The sequence below is a fragment of the Xiphias gladius genome, chromosome 14, assembly GCF_016859285.1.
Source record: "Xiphias gladius isolate SHS-SW01 ecotype Sanya breed wild chromosome 14, ASM1685928v1, whole genome shotgun sequence".
Classification (NCBI taxonomy): domain Eukaryota; kingdom Metazoa; phylum Chordata; class Actinopteri; order Istiophoriformes; family Xiphiidae; genus Xiphias; species Xiphias gladius.
In genome coordinates, this window is record NC_053413.1 from 26,505,860 (window position 1) to 26,533,171 (window position 27,312).

Consider the following 27,312-nt stretch of genomic DNA (forward strand, 5'->3'; position numbering starts at 1 on the left):
TTATATCATTTTATCGAATGTGCTGTTGAGGTTAATGTAAAAAGCTAATTGCAGAACTTATTTAACTTGTCTTTAGCTTAGATAAAGCGATTAGGTTCACTGTCTTTTTGACGCCTAGGCTTCATGGTTAACGAGCTGACCGAGCGTCCGTGCTGGACAATCCCGCTTCTGCGGCCAGGAGAGGAACTGCGGGGTCTCGGGCGTCTGCAAAGAGGGCGAGAAGCAGATCGAGTCTGCTGCCACCACAACTACCGGAAACGACTGTACGGAAGGAACTCCAAACAGGTAACGTTAGCAAGGAAGTCAAACGATCAAGGTGAGTCAGTAATAGAGGAAAGCGGCGGCCCACCGGAATTTCTCTCGGTGTCTCCCGATGGCCAGTCCAACTATACCTTATGGGGGATATATGAAGCCAGCCATGCAACATACTGTTTTGAAAGGCTCGGTTCCCAGGATGCATTTTAGTTCTTCATGTAGTTTCAAATGTCAATGGCATTTTAAGAGGTTTTCTTTCTTCTGGACCAGAACCCAAAAGTTCCGCTTTCACAAACGTCACATACAAGAATTATTATGTTAATAATCTCACATTTTCTTTCCAGATTGTGTCTGGTGCCATCACGACCACAAAGACCTGTAAAGGCACCGAAAATGGCTGGATGGATTGATGGACCTGCAAACATTGGGGACATTATCAGGTAAGTTGAATTAACACATAGAAACAGAGGATTTTTTTAAAAAGTCGGACCGTGTCTGTCTGAAATAACTCAGTTCTCCTTATATGATAGATTCTCAAAATAGGGAGCTGTACATTTCTGAGATTTACATTATGCATTATTCCTCTGACACAATCCATGGTGTCATAGAACCCTACAATGTCAGTAGTGACTGATCCATTATTGAATTCTTAATAGAGGAAAGGTTGAAAGGTCGTTTTCGATTCCTTCATTTATAGTTGGACTGCAGTGTCCCATGGTTCAGATCTCTGGCACCAAACTGCTCTCAACAAACTACTCAAAAACTACTACTGTCAATTCAGTCTGTTACACTAGCGTCAAATATAGAGGAAATGTATCTGAATGCACCTTAAGACCAAATATGTAACCATTTATTGTTAGAATCATCCTTTCAATACATAAAACAACTAATACAGATTAAAAAAACAAAACAAGTTACCAGTATTGTTTTTAAGATCCACTGTCAGTTGGATGGCTGTCTAGAGAAAAATCACCATGTGGTCATCATTCAGGAAAAACAATAGAAGGCAAAGACTTACAGTATAAAATGTACAGCCACGGGATTATATAATATATAGAACATTGCACATTATACGAAAAAAGGAACCCACACATGGAAAACAAAGTAAGTGTACACAATATACAGCAAGGCACTGTGGAAGAAACCTGCACACGCGTCTTTGGATGGATCTGCCGCCCGCGGAGCTCCAGTGAAATGTTGAAGGAATGTTATGCTGCAAACAGTCCAGCTGAACAAGCCATTCAAACTGAAACCTGAATGACCGCAGTAAAAAACAGGATTTGAGGCCCACATCATGTTTTAAAGCACACAACTGTGATAGATGTTAAGACCTCAATGAAAATGAAGATTTTGCTCTTTCTGTCATGGTTTGTGGCTCCTGCACACTTTTAAGTGTTTTGCAGGTGCAGAGAGATAAAATAAAGACTGGAAAAGAGGAAAAATAGCTGCGTACATCAGCAATCATCTTTTTCCATGTTACTCTGATATACCAGAAAAAAAATCCCAACATGTTACAGGAGGCCAAAATATCAAAGCTGGATAGAAAATCCCATGAATTTGGTGAATGCGTACTGTGTTGTTGCCATTCCCACTTGTTGCCAGCTGAGGTCGACTGGTGCAACCGACTCTTACAAGTTGAACAATTTCAAGTTCTTCACAGTTGTGAATTTGTATTTGCCGGAATTCAGATTTGTTTTGGGAAGTTTGCGAATGTTTGCACCTACGTGTTGTTGCGATACACGGTTTCACGTAGGACTTAGTGTTCGACCCCTTTGGCAAATGTGTGTCTTAGCTGATGCTGAAGTCTGCTGTCTACCTTCAGTATCTTTGACATTACATCATTTAGCCTCTTGATTCAATAAATGTTTCGTGACAGAAAAAAAACAGGATTTCATACTCTAGCTTGAATGATTTGCGTAGGTGGACAGATTTTGCAGTGTACAAGTAAATTGGTAGTTACAGGGAACGTGGGAGCACCTTTCCGATTCTAGTTACACAGGAACAAGAGTGGCATCAATAAGAAAAATCTGATTAGAGTTCGTCCTGCTTTAGTTTGAACAGGCACTTGCGTGACCTTCGTATCATCAGCAAATCAATCAACAAAACCATCAAAAACTTGAAATATCTGAGACAAGTACAGCTGCATATTATTTACAGTGAACAGATCATCCTGGAGAAAGTAAATACAATGTAGACGGCCCAGTCCAAGAGTTAAAGCAGAGGAAAAGGCGTGAAAGCTTTAGTTACTTTCTTTTCTCCATCATCCCTGCATTTCTTTTTTTTTTTCTTTAACATTCAGACGCCCTGTAGACACAGCTCTCTTAAAACTCACGCTCACACACTCGCTCACTCACACAGGTAGCTACACGAACAGAAACCTCAGTAACAAACGCCCCCGCCCTGCAACAACGGGCCTTGATTGGGGAAGAAATGAACTTTTTCCAAAACGAGACACGGCCACATTTTAAGAGTAAACTCCGACCGAATGTGAACGTATGAGAAAACAAGGTTGTGTTGAACCTTCAGCTGATTTTCTTTGGTCAGAGAAACAGTCGAAAACTTGGATTTGGATTTTCGTATTTGGGTGCCAGGAGGAAAAGTTTGGATAAATTGTTCTTGTCAATATACTTTGCTTCCTCAAGGATAATTTATACCCTTTAATTACTTACTTTATCGTATTGAATTAATTTGTGTCCTTGATTTACTAGATCAACAGCCTTCATTCCATTTGTTGTCTTAAAATGAAGTAATCCAATGGTAATTGCTAAACTGAGTGAATGGCATAAGGACAGTGAGGCCACCAATGACCACTTTAAGGGGAAGAATTCATCAAAAAATGTTCCCCACCTGGTGACAATCACCAGGCATTGTAGGCTTACGCTGCCCAAATACAGGGAAAGTCACATGATTCTAGTAGTTTGTTTTCACAAGCTCTCATCAATACATATTTGATTCCACCTAAGTTCCGGTTGTTGACCTGTCTGCACTGGGATGACTTGATTATGAGCATCATCCCTAGACTTAATAATTAGGGTTTTCGGGTGGTTTCTTGTTGTGGGTTTGCTTACCAGCCACAAAGGTCACCATATCTCGAACTCCGTTTAAACTTAAAAAAAACCAAAACAAAAAAAAACCATTTCAACAAAGAGATGCACAACTTTTCCAGGTTTCATCCACTTCCTGGTTAGCTTTCCAGCGTGCTAGATGAAGATTTATCTACAGCACCTACTACAGTGTCAGACTGCCCTGTCCACAACGTCCACGGTTTTGGATAATTCAACAAAGATATTCCCCATCGATCACAGCGGGGAAATTCTCCTTTTTGGTAAAGGGTTTGGCGGTCATCGCTCGAGGACACTTTAGCAGGGCAGATTCTTGTCGACTCCAAAAGTTTCAGCAACAAAACAGGCCATCCTTCCACCTTGAAAGGGTTGCTGACTGTCCTCCTTTTAAAGTTCCGATCTGTCAGGTGTGGATGTGCAGTGTTTTGGAATGAAACCAGTCAAAAGAAAATCATTTGATCTGGTTAACATTAAGAGCATTGCGGTTTGTCTCCAGCATTCACAGAGTAAAATGTACGAGGATGAGCGTCCACGTACGGCCGGCGGCAGCCGCGCTCGACCCTCCTGCGGCCCCCCGGCACATGGCCATAAGGTCAAAAGTCGAAGGGCGAACTTCACCAGGCGCTGCACTGGCTGCCGTGGCTGCTGACGGACTGACAGTTGCTGTAGCGCTTCTTGACGATCATGCTGATGTAGGCCTTCATCAGCTTGGCGATGTCCATGACCTGCAGCGGTGGGGAAGAGGAACATTTACATACTTCATGATGTTTTAAGATTAAAGGTTGGTGTTTCATTTCTTTATCTGCATGCTCTTACATGTCTGAGGACTTAAGGTTTAGTCATGCCAGCATTTATGACTTTGCTCGCCAAGGTCTAGTAAATTTTTTGCTTTGCTCTTCTGTAGACTTGAACTTTGACATGCATATATTAGCCTCTGCCAAATTGTAAAATGATATTAAATTGCTGATGTTACCTAAAGCGCTTGACAAACTCACATAATTTTTTTAAACCTCAAGAGACCAAAAGTTTTGAGGAAGCATTTGTTATGTTGTACGAACCATTTGGGTTTCGAAGACCAGCTCTCGGCCCTCCACAGCGATCTTGTAGGCATTGGGCAACGGGGCTCCGAAGGAGAGAATCTGTTCATACGGGAAAACCTCCAGAGGCCACAGCTCCCCTCGTTTGTACACCGATATGGCCTCCCGGCTCACGCCCAACCACAGCTCGCACGGGAACGATCCGTCCCGACACTGAACAACAAAGATCAGAGCTCTGAGGTTTATCGGGACTGCGGATTGACTGACACCAACAGTGAAATACCTGCAGTCATGTATCTTGTACACAGCTTTTGGTCAGATTTCCATTTTAATTTGAAATGTTTGTACAGGAGATCGCCACCGCTGTAGCCTCAATTGTTGTCAGTAATTTACTGACAATTTTAAAATTAATACAGCTGAAGCAATTAGGTGATTAGTTGACTGACAAAAAAATTATTCTGCAACTATTTTGATAATAATAATTGATAGTAATAATCGGAAATGATTTCTCTGGCTCACCTCGACGTTGAACAGCGTGGATCCGTATCCCTGCCACTCCTTCACCAGCGCCATGTATTTGACCATGGCTTGCTCCTGGTTCATCCCCTGCAGTTTCTTCCACTTGTCCATCACGCTGGCTCTGACCGCTGCCGCCTCCTCCCTCATCCAGGCCTCCAGGCTGTTCTCCTCCTCCAGCTTCTGCCGACTCATCGAGCCGCTCCTGAAGCTCCGCCTGAGGGTTCCCTCCAGGAAGCTCGAGCGTTTCCTCTCTGACGTCCCCGAGCGCTCGGCCACTGAGCCAGTGCCTGGAGTGAATGCCTTGGCCGAGTTTTGCACCCGGGCCCGTAATCGCGCCATGGGGAACACCTGGGACATTTCAGGGACGTTGGCCTGGGAGCTGTGGTCGCCCAGGAGGTACTGAAGTCTCAGGGCCGCCAGGAACTGAAGAGTCTCCTCAGGGGCCGGATACTGACCACGAATGACAGCTTCATGGGCCTGTAGACAGCAGACACAGAAGGTATGAGATAAAGGCAGCCTCAAGAACAGCTGCCTCAGTAGGTAAGCTGTTATTCTTTCTTAGTGCAGTATCTGTCAAAACTGGCATTTTGAAAATAAAATACATGAGGTAAACAACTCCAAGGCACCTGATTTATTATAAACTGAGATTTCAGGCACAGAAGAAAAGTGAAGAAATTAACGATAAAAGGTAACAACTATGAAACGCAAAAATCTTGTGCATTAAATTAACTGATTTTTTTGAAAAACTATATCAAAATAGAATTTTTGTATTTATTTATTTATTTATTTATTTTTTAAATCAGATTTGAGACGATTACTCAGACAAAAGAAAATTAGTCTAAAGTCAGCAGCTGTTTTGGTAACTGGTCAAGAGAAACTAAATATCTTTGGGATTTGGCCTCTTGGACAAAATAAGGAATTAGAAGACGTTACTTTATGCTTTATTGTGACTGTCCTTATTTTTTTACATTTTAGATTCCAAATAAAAAGGGAAAAAAAGAGCAGCATACTCAACAATGAAAATAATCATTAGTTGAAACCCTAATTCTTTTAACCCCTTTTGTCAGTTTTTTAATTGCCTTACGACTATGGGTGCAAATTAGCTGTTTAGCTTAGATGACTCATCTGTCAGTCAGATGGCTCTGCCTTTGTCTTACTTGCTCAAACATGAAGGCGAACTCCACACTGTCTTTGGGAACATTGTCTGTGTCCAAAAAGCAGTAGAGCTTGAAGTAAAACTTCCAGCCGGTGTTGTGTTCGTCTGGGCTCGCCGAAAACCTGGAGACCAGGAAGTGAGTTATTAACGTCCGAAATACAAGAACATTTGTCTGCTTCAGAATGCAACACACACACACACACACACACACACACACAGGCACGGCCACGCTTACTTTTCAAACTTGGCGAGCACGTCGGCCACCACTGTGCGGCTCTCGATGGCTTTCTCTGTGGTGTCGTTGTGTTCAAACAGAGCAAACATGTTCCTGCTGTCCTCCATGGCCAGGCCGCGAATCAGCTTCTCCACAACCTGACACATACGCACATGTACTGATTATTTTTGTCCAAAAGATATGTACACACTTTGAAAAGCAAAGTCTTGCAAACGAGGCAGTCACATCATGTTTTCATTGTCTGGTTTCAGCTCAACGAAATTCTGATGTTCTGGCATATGAGGTGGCAAAAAAAAGAAAAAGAATGCCAGCTAGTGGTTTCAGTGAAGGTATCAAACGGGTTCCCTAATGTTGACAGTTCACTCCAGACACAGAAAGTTAAGTAACAGCTGAACCACGGCACACCATAGGCTAAGCACCTTTCCCCACACCTGTGTCCCAGCAGCCCCAGTGTCACCCACCTCTCCAGCAGTCGTGTGTGAGTTGATGGTGATCTTGCAGGAGCCTCCCCCGTGGCAGTGGACCGTGGTGCTCATGTCCTGTCGCGCCACGATGGAGCGGATCTCCTCCTGCGATGGTACGTTCTCCCTGGCTCGGGTCTTCCTCAAGGAGTCGAGGGCGAAGGCGGCGTAACGATCCATCTCTGTGCCGGGGAAGAGCTCTCGAGTCCTGCGGACAGGGTGATTGTTAATGTTCAAAGCCAAAGATTCAACCAACAATAGGAAAAATAACATTTTAGTAGTTGTTTGTTGCAACAACAAAAACATATTTTTGGAAGCACAAACTGGCTTCATCCTTCTGTAAACTTGTCAGTACCTCTTCAGGTGGAACTTGAGGTATCTGAGGATGCTCCTGGTCGGGACGAAGGTGCAGGACATGCAGGCCAGGATCTTCCAGCTGCAGAGGTTCCCAGGGCTTCCTGGCTGCGGCGGCCGTGTTGTCTGCTTGACCAGCTGGCAGTACAGCTCGTCCCGCAGCGGTTTAAGCTCTTGGCCGGTCTGCAGAATGCCCTGGATGATGGTCACTGGGTCGGCCACGCCCTCCAAGTGCTGCAGAGAGCTGAACACCTTGAGTGCTTCGTCCTGGAGAGTTGTGTAGCTTCTGTGTCTTGGAGCTGAACGGGGCCGAGGGGAAGAGGTTAGCGACGGTCTGGGTTCAGCAATGGATCGTGATCATGTAGCTACTTATGTGTAAGTGTGGGGTTAATGTGCACTTTTTATTTTTTGCCTGAAGTTCAGCCTGTGCAGCTAAACAAGGCAGTTAGCTTCAGGCAGAGAGTCACCAAACTTCCTTTAAAAACCAGCCAATTTAATTTTACTTGTTAGTGGCAAATAATATGTACCTTGTGAAATACTGAGAAAAAAAAAATACTCTTTATTGTTTGTATCTTCTAATAAATTCCGAAAAAAAAAAAAAGCTGACTCCCAGCTTTATAAAAGAGCAGCTTCGGGCTAGAATTCATACAGCGTTTACTGATTCCAGTCTCCTGTGATGACAGTCCCGCCACCTTTTTCGGTATCTGTGCGACTCACCGGTGACGTGGATGTCCCCGTAGGGCAGTGGTAGCAGAGGCGAGTGCAGCGGGTGGTGGCTGTGGCGAAGGATGGGGTTCCTCTTGTAGATCTGCTCCACCACCTCTGAGTTCAGACAGTTCTCCTGCAGAGAGCAGAGGAGCCTGACCTGAGTTTGATGTTCTGGTGATTATCTGAGGGTTTACTGGGCTGAAGATTGTTTCGAAACACGGACTGATGGTGCAAGCCTCAGGTTTGCATGACTTCAGTCTGGCCCAGAACTCTATCTGGAGCATGTAGCAGGTTTCTATTCAGTTGTAGTCATTTAAGATTCAAGTCAAATTAGACCTGAATTTTGGAATTATGATGTTATAGTCACAATTAAATGTAAAATGGCTTTTTCGCCATGCTGGCCTTTCTGTGTCGAGCCTCAGCATCTAAACACGCTATTAGTTGAATCTAAATCAACTGTAGATATGAGTGTGACTGTATCTTGCATGAATGAATCTATGCCTCTTTTAGCTGGTTTCGGGAACTACGGCTACTGGGATGCAGCTTCAGCACAAGTCTCCATCGGTTTCATGTGGAGAAGCCTCCTACCTTGATGTCCTGGATGAGCTGCTGGGTCGGCGTGTCGATGGGAGCTTTGGTGTCGATGACGTTCTGGATGGAGTTGGCCCAACGTGCGGCCTCGTTCAGCAGCTTACAGTAGAGGCGGTACGAGTGTTTACGGCCGTACACGATCACGTTCCAGTAGCCTGCGAGGAAGTGACGGAGAGCAGAGAAAAATGATTGGACAACACAGAGCCGGTATCATAGTTTTCGCATTTTGGAAGTCAGATCCAACCTGATTCTACGAGAAATTAAAATCTACGACGTTTCCCCTTTCTCACCGGTCTCTTTGAAGACCTTCTCGTCCGGCTGAACCACCGAGCAGAGGCTGTTCAGCACCAGCGTTCCCAGCTTCAGGGCGTTACGCTCTGAGCTCTTATAGTAGTCCAGGGAGTTGTGGGTAAGTAGGAACCAGCGCTTCTTCAGTTTCAGTGAGGCTTTGGTACTGTTCTTCATCTCTTTGTGCAGCCAGCCTGGTGGAAATGAAGGAATCACATACATTCGTTACCATTTCTGTCACAATAGGTGCACGGTCACAACCCAGAACTCCCAGTTTGCCAGCACTTAATTGCAGCTCAGCCTATTTAAACTAAGAAAAATACTTAAAAACTTAAAAACCAGAAGTCTTTGTTTTATCTGCAAAACATTGATGCACTTTTCAGTAAAGAGTGGTAGGTTTTTTATCATGGATTCTTATCCTGCATTTGATAACTAATAACTTACTTACTACTTGCCTGACCTATAAACTTATCTGACTCCATTGCAGGATTCAGCAGCGATTTTTTTTCCTACTTTTTCTGCTGTTTGTAAAAAATGAAAAAAGTCGTGTTTAAAAAGGAAAAACGTTAAAATAAATCAGCAGCTTCCACGGCAAACCTACAGACGTTCCTCTAACATTATCCATAACCATATTCGTTTTCTGCCTAAATGCATTCTGGGATAGGCTCCAGCCCTCGAGCTGCCCTCTAAAGACCTGAGGAGCAAAGGAAGGCTGAGCGATGGCGCTGTCACCTCGGATGATGAACTCCTGCCCATCGACGCGGGTGTCTCCCTTGGAGCGCTGCAGCAGCGTGATCCAGTGGTGCATCTCCTCGGGCGTGTCAGCGTTGCAGTGCAGCACGCGGTTCGCCGTGATCATGACGAAGGAGTTTGGCCTGCAGGGGTTCCGAAAACACGGTTAACGGCGATAGGAAGAAGACGGCGACGAATGAAAGATCACACGCTACAGTGCTACTCTAAAATCACCGGTGTCACCCGGATGACCCGGTCGACCCAAAGCAGTCGACCCCGGATTGAGGCTACAACCTGCAGTGATGAAGCAGGAATTATTTATTTTTTTGTGTTACAAACATAAAAGAAACGCGACCCCTAGTGGCTGAGTTGAAAATAAAACAAAAATGTTACAAATTTGGCCACTTTTAGATTTTAAAAGGCCTTTCATTTTAAACTATGCTTCGTAACTGTGCAGTCCATCTCGCCACAACTCTATGGGAATTAAAAATGAAAACTGCGTAATTTCAGCAGCAAACAGTAACAGGATACCACAGAAGAAGACATGAATGAGCTGTTGCATTAAACCTAATGTGAATGTTGAATACAGCATCAGAATGCATGTAGAGAAACCAAACCGGTCAGAAGGCCTCAATGAAGAGTTGGCCTCTAACTGACACTTTTTGGTTCCTTCACTTTGTTAAAGTGTGTGAAACAGAGTGTGTGAAACAGAGCAGGTCTGCGCTGAGAAAATCAAGAGACGTGATTATTTGATGCAGGTCCTCACCTCTCTGGATTATCTGACGCACAAACCGAATCAATCATCCCCACATCCAACGTTCCCTGAAGAGACGGAGGTAGAGAGAGAGAGAGAGAGAGAGACAGAGAGAAAAGAAGGTTCAGTATCAGTGCTGAGGGTGCGGATAATGAGTTTGACCTTCCTCTGCCGCTGGAAACCAATTATCTCACACACACACATGCACACAAACACCCACGCCGATGAAAGCAGCAAACACGTCCACTCACAGATGAAACTCTGAGAAAAAAGGATGTGGCATTTTCAGCACTTCTGTGTCCTGTCAGTTTAAAACAAAGGACTACGGCAGGATAGAGAAGAACAGCGCAGAACTAAAGGGGGTGGTGTGAGTAAAGAATAAATGTAAAAGTGTGCTGGGTGAATTTAAAAGGTGGCACAGCAAACAAAGTCAATGGGAAGAGCAGAGCAGGTGTGACCGATGGTAGCTTTGCTCAAAATGAGGAAAAAGAAACAAATCCACGTGAGTCATTGTAGTGTTTCTGGGTGAACTAGACCATCGTGGTCAGGTTTTTTCGACCACACACTTTGTTCATTTTATCAGTTTTTAGATTTGTAATATGAAATAAGTCTGGGGGGGGGGCAGGTCGTCCACTTCGATCCCAAGCTCCTCCGGTCTGCATGTCCAAGTGTCCTCGGGCAAGATACTGAACCCCCAAATTGCCCCTGATGACTCTGCCATCAGTATGTGTGTGTGTGTGAGAATGGTTGGATAGCAGTAGTGTGAAGCGCTTTGAATGGTTGAAAAGTCCATTTAGCATTTACCACTGCGTGCTAACTTCCTGATCTGTAAAAAGGAACCGGTGGTAGAACGAGTGGTGTCGGTAACTGTGTGTTGGGAGGTTTGAGGCTTGAAACATACAGCAAAGGACAAACTGACACTCCTGTGTGTGTGAAGGGGCTGGATCAAGTAGAAATCTGTGTATGGATTCACATTTACTATTTTATTGTGGAGTTGAGCACAGCTCTTACTACTAATTCCCCGGGGTACTCACCACTGCGTTCTGGGGGTTGGCCTGCTCATCGTGCATCTCTCTGATCTCCTGCTCTGTGGAGCCGTGGACCTGACTCAGCACGCTGAACCACTGGCTGTAACCATGGAGACCACATCATTATCGCCATCATCATCAAGATATTAAAGTAATGAGTGCAACCAATCATTATATATATATATATAAATTCATTTTAGTCATTTTATCTCACTGTATTGGTGTAAACAATATCCTTTGAGTGAAATAAATGATACTGAATTATCTCCTTTAGATACAAACTATTCTGTGTTTTAAGCCTGGCTTACTTTTGCTTGGAAGGCAGATACTTGCCAACAATTTTCCGTCATACATCCTAAATAAATAAAATTCATATCCTAAATAGTTCTAAACATACCAAGAGGAAAATTTAGACCTTCGCTTTTTAGACGCAAAAAGACTTTTGAGAAATAATATCAGATTACGTCTCATTTACTTTTGTCCAGTGGAACATTGTAGACTGAAATATTAAGTTTTTGGAAAATGTGTTGCTCATGCATCCCTTTCTACCGTGCGTATACTATGTATGTATGTCTGTGTGTTTATATCAGGGAGAAAAGAGGGTAAGTCTGTGTTCAGACGGACTCTGTCTCCCTGTCCCTCCTACCATACGGAGCTGATGTTGGCTCACACTGAGAGAGAGGCTGCCACGGTAAACCTGCTGCCAACACACACACGCACACACACACGCACACACACACGCACACGCACACACACACACGCACACGCGCACACACACACGCGCAGTTTTTCCATCTTCCTGTCAGGGCACATAAATGGAGGAAGTGGACCGTCCCTCTGAGAGGAAATCAATGTGTTGCCAGGGGCAACCAGCACACCCGACCCCCTAGTGACCATACCTCCTCCTCATTATACTGTCTGTGACCGAGAATGTGTGTGTGTGCGTGTTAACACCAAACGAGGACATAACAGGACCAGAAGGAGAAGAAACTGGTAGGAGGGACAGGGAGCACAGCACTGGCCCTGCAATAATGACGTGACCTTTAATTTGATACTAATTATGTTATTATGACATGATATGGATGGGATCTCGGCGCTAACACGGTTGTGTGGTGTTTCCACTGACGCCACGGCCTACGTCAGCCCCCGGGACCACCCCGAACACATTACAGCGCAGACGTACCCTGCACGGGTGTGATACACATTACCGTTGATGCACAACCACAACGCAATTAAGTCCGAAGCTGCATCAGTCGAGTGACACCAAGTGACTGGGAAGGACTTTGTTCCCAGTCTCTGTTCTAGTTTTTCTGTTTTTGGTAAGCGTGTGGAGCTTAGCACGACAAACGAACAACCTACCTGGCGTCCTCGGCAGATTCTGCGATCAGATGGTAGGTCCTCTCTGGCATCACAATGTCGATTCCATTCTCCTTACCGGTGTTATCAATGATTTCTCTGAACATCACGAGGAGAAAAAAAAAAAAAAGAACCTCGTGACCAAACGATCTTCTCTGAATATATTTGGGGTCGGGGATGGGGGTGCAGCATTTGCTATGTGTGTCTAATGGAACAATAATCTTCAAAATCCCAACCAGGACACAATTAACAGGTTTGACATGATCTAATATGACTATAAGTTATCTTGAAAAAAAAATGTCTGACTCGTTTTCAGTCAGTGGCCATAGTGGCCATTGGAAGAACTGCATCTGAGTTACTGAGATCACGTTGCAATTGTCCTAATTTCAGATATCATAACCAAAACGTGCCGTGTCCAACACGCAACAGTGCAGTACGCTCGAGTCCATTTCCTTAAATCTAAATCCCTGCCTGCATATCGAATATGTGATCGTGTAAATAAGCTTTCCAAACACCCAATAAACCATCCCCTCCTCTCCCTGTTCCTCTTTAATTCTTCTGTATGTAAAGAGTGTTTCTAAAAATCTGCTAACACACTCATATACTACATCGTATATAGAGAACTGTATTGATAGTATATTAGTAAGGTATGTCTGCGATTTAAAAAACCCTCTAAATGATGTTTTTAGGAGTTAAAACTGGTTGTGGAGTTAGACAACCTCTTCTGGCTTGGAACCCCGCCCCCTTTGATGACATCGTACTGACGCTTTCTGAGGTAGTCTGATCAGTCCTTACTTGGCGGTGTGCATGTCCAGCACCCCCTTCATCTTCTCCTCGCTGTCGTTCTCAAAGTACATGATCTTGCTCTGCCGCAGCACGAACCAGCGGCGTTTCCAGTTTCGGCGGGACAGCGTAGATGAGCCTCCCCCCTTCTTGTGCAGCCAGCCCTGCTTCAGAGCCTCCTGCTTGGCCCGAAACCACAAGAAGGTCTCGTCCTTCAGAACGCACCAGCGCCGCTTCCACGTGTTCATCAGACCGCCTGGAGGGGAAAATACGAGGCTGTTACTCACGTGTCTCACTGTTGTGGCTGATCGGTGGCATACTCTTTTTTTCTGACAAAGTCACAACATAAACATAAAAGGATGTTTTTATAATATTTGCACAGTGGGGACATTTCTAATGCTGTCGCTTTCATTGTAAAAGTTCTCTAAGACTCACTGTGAAGGTAAAAGCAAGGACGGAAAAGGAGACAGTACAAGGCTTATTCTTCAAAACCAGTCTGGGTATTACTGCGATGCTTTGCTGTTCTATAGGGAAATCCTCTCTTCTCTTTCTCTGTAGGGGTTCCGGGTTGGAGGTCATTTGAAAACCGGCCTTGTAGATGAGTGCCTTTACAAACAGCCGTTCAGTTTCCCGAAGGAGTGCGAGGAGTTACCTTTGATGTAGAGGAAGCTGTGGAAGTACGGGAGCGTGACGCAGCTGTAGACGGAGTCCCGCCGGTACGACAGCTCGTCATCAGTGTCGAACCTGTCGAAGTCGTCCTCGCTGTCCTCAAACTGGAATAAAAGCAACACCATTTCAGTACAGTCATTGGTGGCAGTGGAATACTTAAGGAGTTACTTTCCATTGATGTTAAATCACTGATATAAAGCATGTTAATGTAAAGGATCACACTGGATGCATTTTTAGCAGTGAATGGCTTCTTTTTTGAATTGATTCCAAGGGAATCAATTCAACACTTCTGAAGTGTTAAGCAACCTACTGATGCTCTGTTTTTGTCAATCTGCTGCACCTTTTTGGAGAAGCACTCTAAATGCTTTGAGCTGAGCAACTCTGAGCAGATAAACCCCATCACTGAAAAGACCCTTTGATTTTCTGCATTTTTTTTTTCTTGGAAGTGAGAACTGAGCTGCCTGAGCTTCTTGTGCTCTCAGACCGCTAATACAACGTGAAGCTCGCCAAGACTGTCAAAGTGATTGACAGGTAAGTATGTGTTCTTGGAAATTTTTCGTACGTTCAGTCGTCATCAGAAGCCAAGTTACAGCCCCTACTGACAAAATCTGATCGAAGAATTATGCCACATGTCCATTGTATCTGATTACACAGTCAGAACATAAACAAGTAGAAGAGTAATGGAAAATTTGAGGAGGATGAAAGTTCATTCTTAACCTTGGAAATAGTAGTCTGATGAAATAAACTGCTTAAAAACTTGTCAGCAGACATCGACTTCAGGTTATTTGGCTGACTAATGGAAAAGTATTAAACCTAAATGTGGTCTCATTGAGAACAGCAACCAGTATGGCTGAAACTGACCCTTCTTATCGTAAGCTTACTTCTACAAAAACTCTTGCGGATACTCACTGATGACTGAGCCCCCTCTGAGCTGAAGCGGTAAACCCCTGAGCTGTTGTAGGTGCCTACAGAGCCGCGGTAGTCAGGAGACCACTGTCCGCTGCAGGGGTTGGAGAATGCCACACTGCCACTGGACACGATGGCCCCCTCATCGTAGTCATCCTGGTCGTAGTCCGAATCCTCGTCTGGCGGTATGAGCTCCACCAGGTCATCGGACTGAGCCTCAGATGAAGCCTGGGGATGGCAGTAGGCTGAGTCCCCACTGGACGAGGCGCTGTGGCAGGCTGGGACAGGTGGTAAAGGCAGCGGCTGGTGAAGCAAGGTGGTTGGCGGCAGTGGTGGCGTTACACCGTCATTGGCATATGGGTCTTCTTCAGACGAGTCATCGCTCGTTCGTATCCCACTTGTCCGCTGGCCGTCTGAGTGGCCGTGTTCACTTGGGTTTGGGGAGTCTTTGAAGGCCTCGTCATCGGCCCCAAACCCTTCGTCGACCTCTTCTTCGTCATTACCTCTCCTCCGTCCACTGTCCTTCTCCTTTTCTTCCCCTTCGCCGACTCCTAAAGAGCTCTCAATGTTCCTCACGCACTCGTCGATCTCATCAAAGTTCAGCGAGTCGAGGAACTGTTGCGCTGCCTTACAGGCTTCATCCTCCAGCCGCCTGAGCTCCTGGTCACGGAGATGCTGCAGGCGGTTAAGGGAGGCCTCGGTCAGGGAGAGCTCCTGACGCTCCTTCTGCCTCTGCAGTGCCTGGATCTCCCGCTCCAGTCGTAGGATCTCCTCCACCTGAGATGCTTCATGAGGACGAATTGCCTCCTCAAAGGCCTCTGCTGACTCCAGCTCCTCTGGGGTGTCCGTTGACGTTGCGATTGCTAGTGCAGGCTGCGACTGAGCCAAAACCTGAGAGGCGAGCTCCTCAGCATGATGCAGCTCCTCCAGTCTTCTGGCTTCTTCAGCCTGAGAATGGAAAAAGGGCAACAATGGAAAACTACCTCATGGAAACCGTCACTCTTTGGAGGGTGCTGTTCCCACTGATATCCCCATTTATGGATATCAGTTCTTAGACAGAATGTCTCTGAAATTCTTACCCAATCGAGAAAAAAACCCAAAAAAAACAACTGTCTCAGCCCTAAAAGTCTTATTTTTCTCAAAACAAATACAAATCTGCTAGTATAGTCAGAGGACGTCAACATGTTTCCAACTCGAATTAAACTGTTTTAAGAATTTCAAGGGTCATTTTTCATGATACTGACACAATTCTACAAAATTCTTGAAACTAGTTTATTTGTACAAGCAACAGGTTGAGATCATTCTACTGCACTGGGAGATTGCCGAGTGTTTTTTTCAAAGAAAAATAAAGACTTTTAGGGCCAAATTATAGCCAAGAATAAATGGATAAGATGGAGATTTTTTGCAGTACTGATGAGTGCATGGGTGCAAGACCGGCCGAATGCTTTTTGGATCCAACTGGTCGAGGACTGCAAGTACTGAGGGAGCATGAGATTTGATAGTAAACATTGACCTCTGTCTTGGTTGAAGAATATAGCAACGAATGCGATTGTGCTGTCGCTCTTTCTCACTCTTATAATTAAATTAAATTAAATATGATTAAAAATAATAAAACAACCTGCAAAAACAATGAAAGAATTGTCTGACAGACAAATTTGACTGGGCTCCTAAAATGTAAGTAATCCGCTCTTTTTCACTGAATTGAATTCCTTAATAATTAGTTTCATCGTACCTCTCTGGCAAGTCTCTCAGCCTCCAGCCTCCGTCTCTCCCTGCACAGACACAAACAGACGAACATCAGTCGACTGAAACAGACAGTAAGCAGATGGGATTTACAAAAAACACGAGTGTTAGCATTTCCCGTCTCGTCGTGGCTTTAAAATCCCACAAAAGCCGTTTGGAATTCAGGTGGAAAGGTCAGAAAGAAAAATATACATTATCAGCCAAAACAGCAAAAACAGTATATACTGCACTACACCAAATCAGACGACCTTGTATGCTGGTATTACTATGCTAATTAGGACCTTTATACAACTTCACTGGTAAATTCAACTTGACTCATCTACATGATCTGTCTCTGTCTGTTTAGCCTCCATCCTTGCTGCTAAATATCGATTGCTGCAGTTTTTTTTTTTTTTTAACTACTTAATACCAAGGCCACGTCCTCACTATGGTTTCTCAGGATTTTAACAACTTAACATTCTACACCTACACATAAACAATCACAGGGCGAGCTCTTTGAGCCAGATTCGGACTTTTTCATAGAGACAATATGACGACTGTTTTTGGGCAAAAATACGTAATTAACATTTCTCCACTAGAACTGTATCCTGGCTTCAGGGAGTGGCTTTGAAACAGCATTTAGAAAATAGAAAATAGAAAATATTAAACAGTTGAATAGATATCTTCAGAAAAAAACAATCAAAGAGGTGGTGGGATGGAATTTGGACTCATTCAGGATCTCAGTATTTATAAAATCCTGCCGAGACCGCAGCCCTCCTTGGATTTTCTGTCAATGGACGTTTCTGTAGGTGACGCCTTTGCCCCATAAATCACAGTGGTTACTGCGGTTCATTCTGACTACAAACTTGTTGTGCTAATGCTCCACACAACCCAAAAATATAATGAGTAAAGTGCATCACTGCCAGAGGATTTGTTTTCCCAGCTAAAATGGAGCTACAGCACCGGAATTTTACTATTCGGAGCAGCAAAAACTGGAAACCGCGTTACGTGACAGCAACAATTCCAGTAACTGCTCCTTTGACTTGACTAGCTCACCTCTCCATCTCCTCCTCCACCCTCCTGCGGCACTCCTCCTCCTCTCTCCTCCTCCGCTCCTCCAGCAGCTGGCTGTAGGCCCGGCGGGCCAGCTGGCCTCGCAGGCATTTCTGGAAGGTGAGCGCTGCCCAGCGGAGGAGCAGGAACTTCCTCCTCCAGTAGAAAGCCCGGTAGTTCTTTTGAATGACCACGATGCACCGCAGCAGCTTCCTGTACTGCTTCCTGCGTGCAGGACGGCGGCAACAGACGACACAATCAATGAAAAAAAAAAAAAATGGGAATTTTGGTTAGAATGAGCATTCAGCTGTTTCTAAGAACGCTGAGCTATACCTGGCCACGTAGCCCGTGACATGAGCCTGGATGACCATGGCTGCTCTCATCACCTCCACCTCCCTCTGCTTCTCCAGGCGATGCTCCAGAGACTCCCGAAGAAAGACCTGAGAGAGGAGGGCAGGAGAGACAGAAAGGGAGGAAAGGGGCAGGAGATAAAGGAGGAGAACCCGTCATTTTTGTTATTCTATCACTGTTGATAGTCTGATGAACTTTCCAGTGTGACCGGTAAAATAAAAACGTTTCGATGAAGGCTAAAAAAGTGCAGGTGCAGACAAAAGAAAAGGCAGAATGCAACTCGAAGTGAAGAAACCTTTGAATAAAGATCAATAACAGGACAATATTCTTTTTCTTCCTCTTGTTGTCATTGAGATTTAGGCTGAATTCAAGGTTCACTTGGATGTTCATGGGTTGGACGACGGGTCATGACATGTTTGCATAAAATACCGTATTGATTTCAAACATTTCACGGGGTCAAACGCATCTTTTAATTTCCACAAGAAAGGAAATCTTTACAAATGTCGAGTGCACTTTCTACAAGCCCAAGCTAAATTTTTAAATAACTTGTTTGTCTAACCATCAGCCCAGATACATTCAATTTACAACAATAAGAGAGAAAAGCTGCAAATCTCCATATTGTGAAGCTAAAACCAGAGAACGTCTGGTACCTAATCGACCTATTTGTTAATTGGCAATTTGTTTCATAACTATTCTCAAATATTGACTTTCCAGAGGCTGAGAACGGCCTTTTCAGATCGTCCACCATGTGTGCTGGATTTTCTCCAGTGGGGTTTTAAAAGCATTTCAACAGGACCAAAAGGTTGTAGGACAGAGAGGCCTGTGATCCACCAGATAGGGTCAGGGATGAACCAAGAAACCCTCAAGAAATTCACTTGTAACGATTCTGTACGAAGTGACTCACACACACAAGGCATTAGGTCACCGCACAGTGGCGGGTATCGAATTGTTTCAAGCCCTGGTTTGAACCAGTATTCCCCACATTTTTTCACGGCACTTGACAAATATGAATCATTTTAACTGGGTTTTTGAACACATTTGTTATGTTGTGGGATTTTTTTTCAATTCTGACTTGGAAATCCACCAGGGCCATGAAATTATTGTTAATGAAACAGGTCTTTCATATGAGTGACTCAACAGGCACAAGGAAAAAATGGATACACACCGCTGCATGGAAGTAAAACAGAGTACAGAAGAACACAGTAAAATACATTTAAGTCCCTGCCACTGCTTAATATAGTACATTCATTACATACGCTGTATTAAACACACACATTATGAATAAAAGATTTACAAGTGAACAGAATTAAAGAGAGACAGCCTGCTCCTTTTTCCAATAACGTCACCATTTGACAGACACTCCCTTCCAGAGGAACAACTGAACTGAACAAAGCAGCTGACATAAATCAAATCCAGATCCTCCTCTCCCTTTGTTCACGCTGCTAAAGACCACAGATTACCGCGGCGAGCGATTTCAGCTACATCTCCCTGTGAAAGGGCCGATCTTCCTGGCACTCAGTGCAGCTGCCCGCTATAGGAGCCAAGCTGCCGTCCATTGATAGAGAAAGTGGGCCCGCTGAGGGACGCCGGGGTTAATCCGATTAGGGAGGGAAGAAAATGAGATACGGGATGTGGTCTCGGGCGACAGAAACGGCGGGGAAATGTCACAGTGCTACGGGGGTACAGGGGTACAGATTGCCTTTCTACCATGGAGTAATGTACCGTGTGTGCGTGCGCGTGCGTTGTTGGCTGAGTGTTGAATCCTCAGCGGCGAAGCGCTAATGAGATTTTCAGGGGGGAAGTGGACATCTCCGACAAGCAGGTTAATTAGCAAGGAAACACGCAGTACAAGTCCAAGCATGTGGACCTGCTCTCACAAATAAACACACAAAGACAAACACAGAACCACCACTGCCCCCCCCCTTGAATTCAGCTATTGTCAGGTTGTAAAAACCTTTCCAACGGCATCTAAATCATCAGAACAGATTAAAACTCTAAAACTGGACTGATAGTATTCTTTTAGGTGAGCAGCTTGATTCTTCCCTTATTCAGATGGAAAAAGTAAGAAGGACTAGAGCAGTAGTGAAAGAAGTAGTCGGAGTGAAAGTAAGACTACCACCGTGTAGATATGCTCTATCTCCAATAAAAGTCCCCATTTCAAAATTTTAAGAAACTTTTGGAATAAGGATGCGCAGGTAGGCTACTATGAGAAAAATGTGCTTTAGTGGGCCAATGTGATTTTGGCTGGACAGTGGCCGCTATGGTAATCACAGGATAAAGGCAGATGCTAAAAGTTACACAGCAATATCTACTAAAAGTTTGCTAACATCGGCTAACGTTAGCCCCCTTGAGTTACAGGTCATACCAGGCCGAGTAAGGCTGTGGCCGCGACACCGACAGTTTGGAGCTACGGAAGCTTTCTACGGTTTTTACAGAGGAAGAATGTGTCCCTTGAAAACGACCTCAGCACGAGTTCCAAACGTCAAAGCACTCAAAGTCATCAGTCTGCAAAACGGCCTTGAGTACTGCAGTAAATGTACATTGGATGAAAGGTTGGTGTGCCTCCCGTGCTTCTGTACATATATGTACAGAAAGACACTTCACCACTACAGAAGAACCCGTTTTCCATTCTTTCTGCCCGTTCGAACCCACTACTATTTGAAATAATGCTCAGTGGGTTCGACCAGTGTTGGACTGTGCAGCATGAGTTTGTGCCTCCTGACTCTCTGCTCGGTTGAAGAGGCGGCGAAATAAAATTTGATGTTTTTAAAAGGAATAAAAAAATGGACATTGAGAGAGCATTGAGAGCTGTTTGTGCTTGTTGATTGCTGCTATCCAAACTCATACTGTTGAGTGAGTGTACTTCCCTTTGTACCACCGTGTTACATGCATATAACACACACACACACACACACACACACACACACACACACACACACACACACACACACACACACACACACGCGTACTGAAGTGTACTTACAAAACCACACACATAAAATAAAAGGTTGGCCTCGTGGGGACCAGCTCTTCGTGAGTCCCAACAATGTGTGATCAGACTTATGTCCCCACAACGTAAACACACGCAGGTAAACACTCCTATAAAAGACGGCACATGGGCACAAAGTCAGACACACACGAACACACAAAACACTCCCTCTCTTTATCAACTTCTAACATGAATCAGACACACACACACACACAAAGTGCAGCCTCGTGTTCGAGCGCACACATTTGCCTCCCAATGAATTGAACAACTAATCCTTTTTAATCATTACTATGCTAATTAGCGCAACAAAAGTCTCGCTAAGCCTCGATGCACTTCTGATGTTTGCTGCCGGGGCCTTTGGGGAGCGTCGCTCACTGTGACAGGTCAGGCCCGTGGAGAGAACAGAACCCTGGGAGAAGCATCCAGAGCGAAAACAAAAAAAAAAACAACTCCCGGACAATAGTCGGGACATGTGCCGACTGAAAGGAGCCGGAGGCCGGCCGGACGTAAATCTCAGCGCGAGAGGCAGTGGCACAAAGTGGGCGAATCCCTCTGAGGGAGATAGAATTGATTTAACGGTTTACGGGCAGTCAGAGCAGCAGCAACGGCTGTGGGGTTCAGAGCTGAGCATGGTGCTGACGCTGCCAGGGTTAGAGGCTCTACAGAGGCCTTTCAGGTGATGTGACGCACACACACACACACACACACACACACACACACCCTGGCAGCCATATTGGATGTTGTACAGCACAGTTCAGAAAGGTCTGCAAGCGAAAATGAAAACCAAGGTTCGGTTCCATCGTATTGTGAATATTCTCAGGAGTCTGTGGGTCAACAAGAAGACATATACTAACGAAAGCGCCGCTTGACTCCTCTGTAAATCTGGTGAACGGCGGCAGAGGCAATGCAACCACTGTCCTCACCGACACACACCGGCATCGGGCACTTAATAAGAAGAAGAAGAAGAGAACTCGAATACCCTTCTCCAGAGGGAGAGTTTTTACATCTTCGCCATTTCAAACTCTGACACCAGGGAGTCTCAAAAATAAATACGGTATAAAACATTTAAATCTATTTATGATATAGCCCCTTGTTGATGGCTTTCCATAGTCTCAACTATATGTACAACACACATCTATGTTATGGTTTGTCAACCGTAAATATGAGGGATGTGCATGGATATATTCGATCTTTTGGGTATTGTAGGCCACTGGATTGTTTTTCTGCCGAGCCTTCCCAAGCACACAAACAAAAGACAAATAAATCTACCTGTTAACGCCCTTTTCAGCCGAGACCTCGCACTCGGTCGCCTTGAGTCAGGACACCTTCAGGTCAGAGCTCCTGTACACCTGCTTACAGCTACGGTTTTATAGTGTATTTCGCTCATGCTCAATACTGTACTGTAGCCTACGACTGTATTTTTGATATCGGCCTATTTCAGATATATGTGTGTATTTGTGTGTATACATGGGTGTGATAGCATCTCGACTTTTCTGACAAAGACTTGACTGGGATCAAAGCGCTGTTTGTTGGACGTCTGGCATGGAGTCAGGGTGCAGGTGCTACGCTTGCATCGACACCTCATTGGACCCCATTATTGAGAGTTCCCATGAACAGCTACCAACTGCAAATTCAACGTTTGCAATCAACTCAAGACCCTTTATCCGCTTCATTTGTAATAAAATAACGAGGGGACGGGCCACGGCTGACCGCGAAACTACGAATACAAATGGCCGTAATTTATAAACGGTTAACGTGATATTTTTGTCAAACCCCTTGAATTAAAGCTGAATGTCCAGACTTCAATCCCAAACGCGTTGTGCCGGTGTACAGAGACATAGTTAGGAAAATTGTGTCACTGTCCAGATAGTTATGGACCTAACTGTACTTCACTTTCATCTATTTCCCACCTCAGATGACATTTGTGAGAGCTGTGATAAATAATGAGCTGCGTTTCCTCCATAGAGTACTTAAAGGTGTCTTCATCCATTTTTCAAAGTTTGTTTTTGGTCAGTTTAGGCCATGGTTTGGTTGTTTTTCTTCAGTGAGGGTCAACGTCTAGAGTTATTTTTCCGACTTCCTGGTGGAGGCACGTTTGTAACGGCGGCTGTAAGAACAACGTCTCCATAGTGCCACGCTTTGACAATGAACAGTCGGTTTCCATTGGTTGATGTTGTTGCATGTTCTTTTGGTGAATACACCAAGAATTTTTATGTTCTTTGACTTTAGCCAGCTCAAGGGATTTTTTTGTCATATACTTGCTTTGTCCATTCGGGGGTTTTTTAATGTGCAAACGCACAAAACACAATTAAAAACTGGTGAATGAAAACATGCTTAACATCTCCCTATCCATGATATTTTATCATTCAGGTGACGCTTGCTCCACCTGAGGGCTCCGATGCTGCCGACGCTTAATTCGGTTTCTGGTGCTGTTGTCGGTCCTGGACAAACACAGATACACACACACACACACACACACTAATGACCATTCATCCGTGCGTCCACTGCTGTCACCTCCTGTAGCATCACACGGTCATGCCGTGATTGGGGATCTGTGTTGCCCATCTGTCATTTTCCCACAGAAATGTCACACACACACACACACACACACACACACACACACACACACACACACACACACACACACACACACACACACACACACACACACACACACACACACAACATGGCAGTAGGTATATTCTCCCTGATCTGTTGTAGTGGAAGCAGAGAGGATGAAGTCTGGATCCAGTATCTGTCGGATTCCACGCTTCAGGTGCTCTGGCCCTCAATTATTCATGATCTCTCACACAGACACACACACACACACACACACACACACACGCACACACACACACGGCCTGCAGTCACACAGGTACCTGAGCTCTGGAATGGTATCATCGAGCTGGATTTGTAAGGCGCATGAAGTCAAATTAAGCCTTGAGGGGAGCAGAGTGCAGCCAAAATGGATTTGCGTCCCTTGGTGGCGAAATAAGTCAGCATCCAATCGTGTTCCGTTCTAGCGGGGAGAATACGGATCGGCCGGTATGAGCCCGAGGCAGAACGAACGTCAGGACATTCAGGAGCTCAGGGTTTGACAGGAAAAAGTCAATTATCCTGTAGAGACCTGAGCAGCAGGGATATATTTCACTGCTGATAGACAGGAAATGCAAATCTGTGGGAAAAAAAGTTTCTGAGGAAAAGTTTTGAGAAAACAAATTTTCTGTCGTCAACACATTTTTTGAAATAGCCGAAGGGTTTTTTTTTTTTTTTAAATCAGTTTTCAAAACATCATTTACCTCCGTTCTTGATATAAAAAGTAAACCTCACTTACTCTTTCTACGCAGACCAGAGTCCAACAACAACAGGACCCCACCAGACCCAATTAGACTGAATAAAATGTGGACCCAGCCTCACTGAGGCCCTGGGTCAGATCTCGGGTACAAGGAACCAGGAGGACCCCTGAGGACCTCCATGGCCTACTTCATGGTTAAGGCAAACGTTTATCTCTATGTGGCTGAATGCAAATAAACATCAAAAACGGAGCCCCAAGACGACAAAACAGCCTCTTGTGGATATGGGGATAAAATTAAAGCACATCTGTCGCTCACCTTGGTCTTGCCCAGCTGCCACTCTGCACTGCTGCTGTCGTAGTGGGTCAGCAGCTGGAGGCAGCGCCCCCTGGGATCATCCGGCATCAACGCGCCCCGCATTAGCACCTTGTACCTGAAGGGGAGGGTGGGAAAAGCAAAAGGTTAGGATCCAGTGCTGTCGCGGTTCACAGGATGGAGCGGCAAGGATCTCGTCTGCGTTTTGTTTTATTTCACTAATAAAATAGCACGAGGTTTTTCTACAGAGACCAGTTTTATGTAGCCTGGTCCTCTGTTCCACTGTCAGGTTAATGCTGTCTCCATGTTCACATTTAAGCAAGTGATCCTCTTCATGTAAGGCTCAGAGTTTGGCTGGTTTTTGGTTTGTGAAGTGAAGAATTTTTTTTATTACTCTGATTTGGGAAATTAGATTATTTGGAGAATATTTGAGTAAAACTTATTTTGGCATCTGAAGCTGCAGAGTTTCAACAGAGTACTAGGGACTCAACCATCAACATCTGTCACACAAAAGCCCAAGACGATGTATGTGTTTATGCAGGACGGGGCTGGGAGATGGCGCTTTGGAGACAAACCTGCAGCAGAAGTCTTGGAAAGGTCTCCGGACGGGGAAGCCGGTGCGTCGAATCTTGACCGTCTCCAACATGCCGGAATACCTGAGCTGTTTCAGAACCACCGTCTGGTCGAAATGGTCAGGCATCTGGAGGCAGACAGCGATCATGGGTATTTAGCACAAAGACGAGGCCATTTGGCTGACGACAGTCACATTCACATCTGAAATTGCAACTTTTAGGCCAAATGAAGATATTTAAATGTATGATAATTAACACCGGAGTAGTTTAGTGTACATCCAGTGACATTTCACACTAACCCACTTATTAGAAATGTATGTTGCCAAGTTTAAATAAATGACAGTGTATCTGTTGGTATCAGTGAAAAAAATCTGGATTTGATTATATTTCAGCTTGTTTCACTTGAAAAAAAAAAAAAGTCATGCTGATGTTTGCACATTCAAAATAAAAAAAACTAATCCTAAACCAATAATATCTCAAAGCATCGAGCATCTGACAACATCTGCAGCATTTTCATTCTGTAATGACAGGACACTTTAACACCCAAGGACACTTGTGCTAAATGTCCCTCTGCGGTTCAGCCCGGTCAATGCAGTCAGCTGCACTCACAACACCATTACCACAGTATTGACCATCTATGATGCCGTACACAATGTAATCCTCCCATCCAGCACGGCGGTTGACGTAGCTGTAATTTCTTTCAGAGCTGTGGTGATTGATTTTCGGGCTCCGATTCGACAGCCGTGCAGGTTTACAGCACTGAGAATGAAGTTCTTTAGGGTAGTTTACGGTGATGCGAGGGGGAAACAGCGATCGGTGCTGTGTTGGTGTTTGCACTCTCGGAGAAAAAGGAAAATAAAACGCACCAGTGCGTTTTTGTGGTGGTGTACCCCGTGGCCACCAAGGGTAGCGGAACAAGCTGAAAGCACAACATCTGACTTTTCTACCTTCATCCCGCTGGGGTCGCGTTTGCACCCAAGTCCCATATTCCCTTTCCTTGAAGCTTTCTTTTGGTCTCCACCGACGCCTGAGGAAAAAACAGCTGTCTCTTTAGGTGTCGAGGCGTCTGCAGCCAAACCACACATCACTTCCGCCCTTTTAAACTTCCACGCACGTGTACATGCGAATACGCACACATCAAACCCGCATACCACTCGATCACAGCTGTGAACTCGGAGAGAGAAATCCATGCGACAGCAGCGTCAAATCATCCCCCCCACCAAAAAAAAAAAGAAAAAAAAGAAACACACTTGGCATGGAGATACCATTATTACTTACAGAAGTGCATTCAGTGAAAGCCACGTTCCCGGGGACCCCTCTAAACACTGTAACCTCGGTGGGCGTCGGTGGGCTCCGAATAAGAGGGTGCTTTCATTCCCGCTGCAATGCCCCCTTTATTCAGCAGCCGTCTCCCCTGATAGCCAGTTGATGATGAAGGGAGGCCAATTCACCACCAGATCTCGACTGAGAGATTGAATGGCGCCCTTTAACTGCCACCGGCCCGCAGAGGACACCTCATTAGCATAACCCGCATTTGCATACGGCCGGGCCGCAGCGGTACAAAGCCGAGCGGTGTCAGGAAGCTGCCCTCTGCCCACTGCCTTTCTCTGCGCCCCGTTTTTTCTGTCTCTATCGTTTCCTCTTCTTGCACAGATTCTGGCTGCTTCTTGGACGTCGACATTCATTCTGTTTGGAGGCTTCTCTTTCTTTCTCTTTTTCTGTAAGTCTTACACAGCTGCCCGTCCAACTTGTTGAATGAAATTGCTCCATCTTTTTCCCTTTCTACCTTTATCTCTTTCTCTACAACACAATCAGGGGAAGTCTGATGCCGCGTGAAAGCGCCGCCGCTGTGTCATTTTTTTCCCCCCTGTTGATTTGAAAAGACAAGAAACAGCCTGCTGCTAAAAAAAAGTGCACTCTCTTTCTTCACGCATGACACTTTCTGTTCTAGAAAGGACTTCTCTGTCCTTTCCGCTCGGTATTTTAGTAGGGAGCGGCACAAAAGTAGAGTGAATAACTCAAACTGAGATACTACTGTATCCCTGTAGAGAAAAATCCTTCTGGGTCTTAGGCAGAATAATACTCTTTAACTTTACAGCCTTTGTGCCAACTTTTGGCATCTG

At 44.9% G+C, this 27,312-nt stretch overlaps 1 protein-coding gene across 1 annotated transcript in view; it reads right to left on the minus strand.

Annotated features, from left to right (window-relative positions):
• Positions 1–1,096: 1,096 nt before the first annotated feature.
• The window catches only part of myo10 (myosin X), a 135,051-nt gene continuing 108,835 nt past the window's right edge, over positions 1,097–27,312 (minus strand). Inside the window, exons 20-41 of the mRNA XM_040143446.1 lie at positions 25,193–25,317; positions 24,621–24,735; positions 18,003–18,109; positions 17,673–17,894; positions 16,627–16,666; positions 14,898–15,842; positions 13,972–14,092; positions 13,332–13,575; positions 12,540–12,635; positions 11,187–11,280; positions 10,165–10,220; positions 9,399–9,541; positions 8,669–8,860; positions 8,376–8,533; positions 7,797–7,920; positions 7,081–7,378; positions 6,726–6,933; positions 6,265–6,401; positions 6,031–6,151; positions 4,874–5,350; positions 4,376–4,567; positions 1,097–4,042 (exon numbers count right to left, since the gene is read on the minus strand). Coding sequence (XP_039999380.1) covers positions 3,932–4,042; positions 4,376–4,567; positions 4,874–5,350; positions 6,031–6,151; positions 6,265–6,401; positions 6,726–6,933; positions 7,081–7,378; positions 7,797–7,920; positions 8,376–8,533; positions 8,669–8,860; positions 9,399–9,541; positions 10,165–10,220; positions 11,187–11,280; positions 12,540–12,635; positions 13,332–13,575; positions 13,972–14,092; positions 14,898–15,842; positions 16,627–16,666; positions 17,673–17,894; positions 18,003–18,109; positions 24,621–24,735; positions 25,193–25,317 — 4,326 coding nt within the window. The 3' untranslated portion in view covers positions 1,097–3,931. The remainder of the gene's footprint in view (positions 4,043–4,375; positions 4,568–4,873; positions 5,351–6,030; positions 6,152–6,264; positions 6,402–6,725; positions 6,934–7,080; positions 7,379–7,796; positions 7,921–8,375; positions 8,534–8,668; positions 8,861–9,398; positions 9,542–10,164; positions 10,221–11,186; positions 11,281–12,539; positions 12,636–13,331; positions 13,576–13,971; positions 14,093–14,897; positions 15,843–16,626; positions 16,667–17,672; positions 17,895–18,002; positions 18,110–24,620; positions 24,736–25,192; positions 25,318–27,312) is intronic.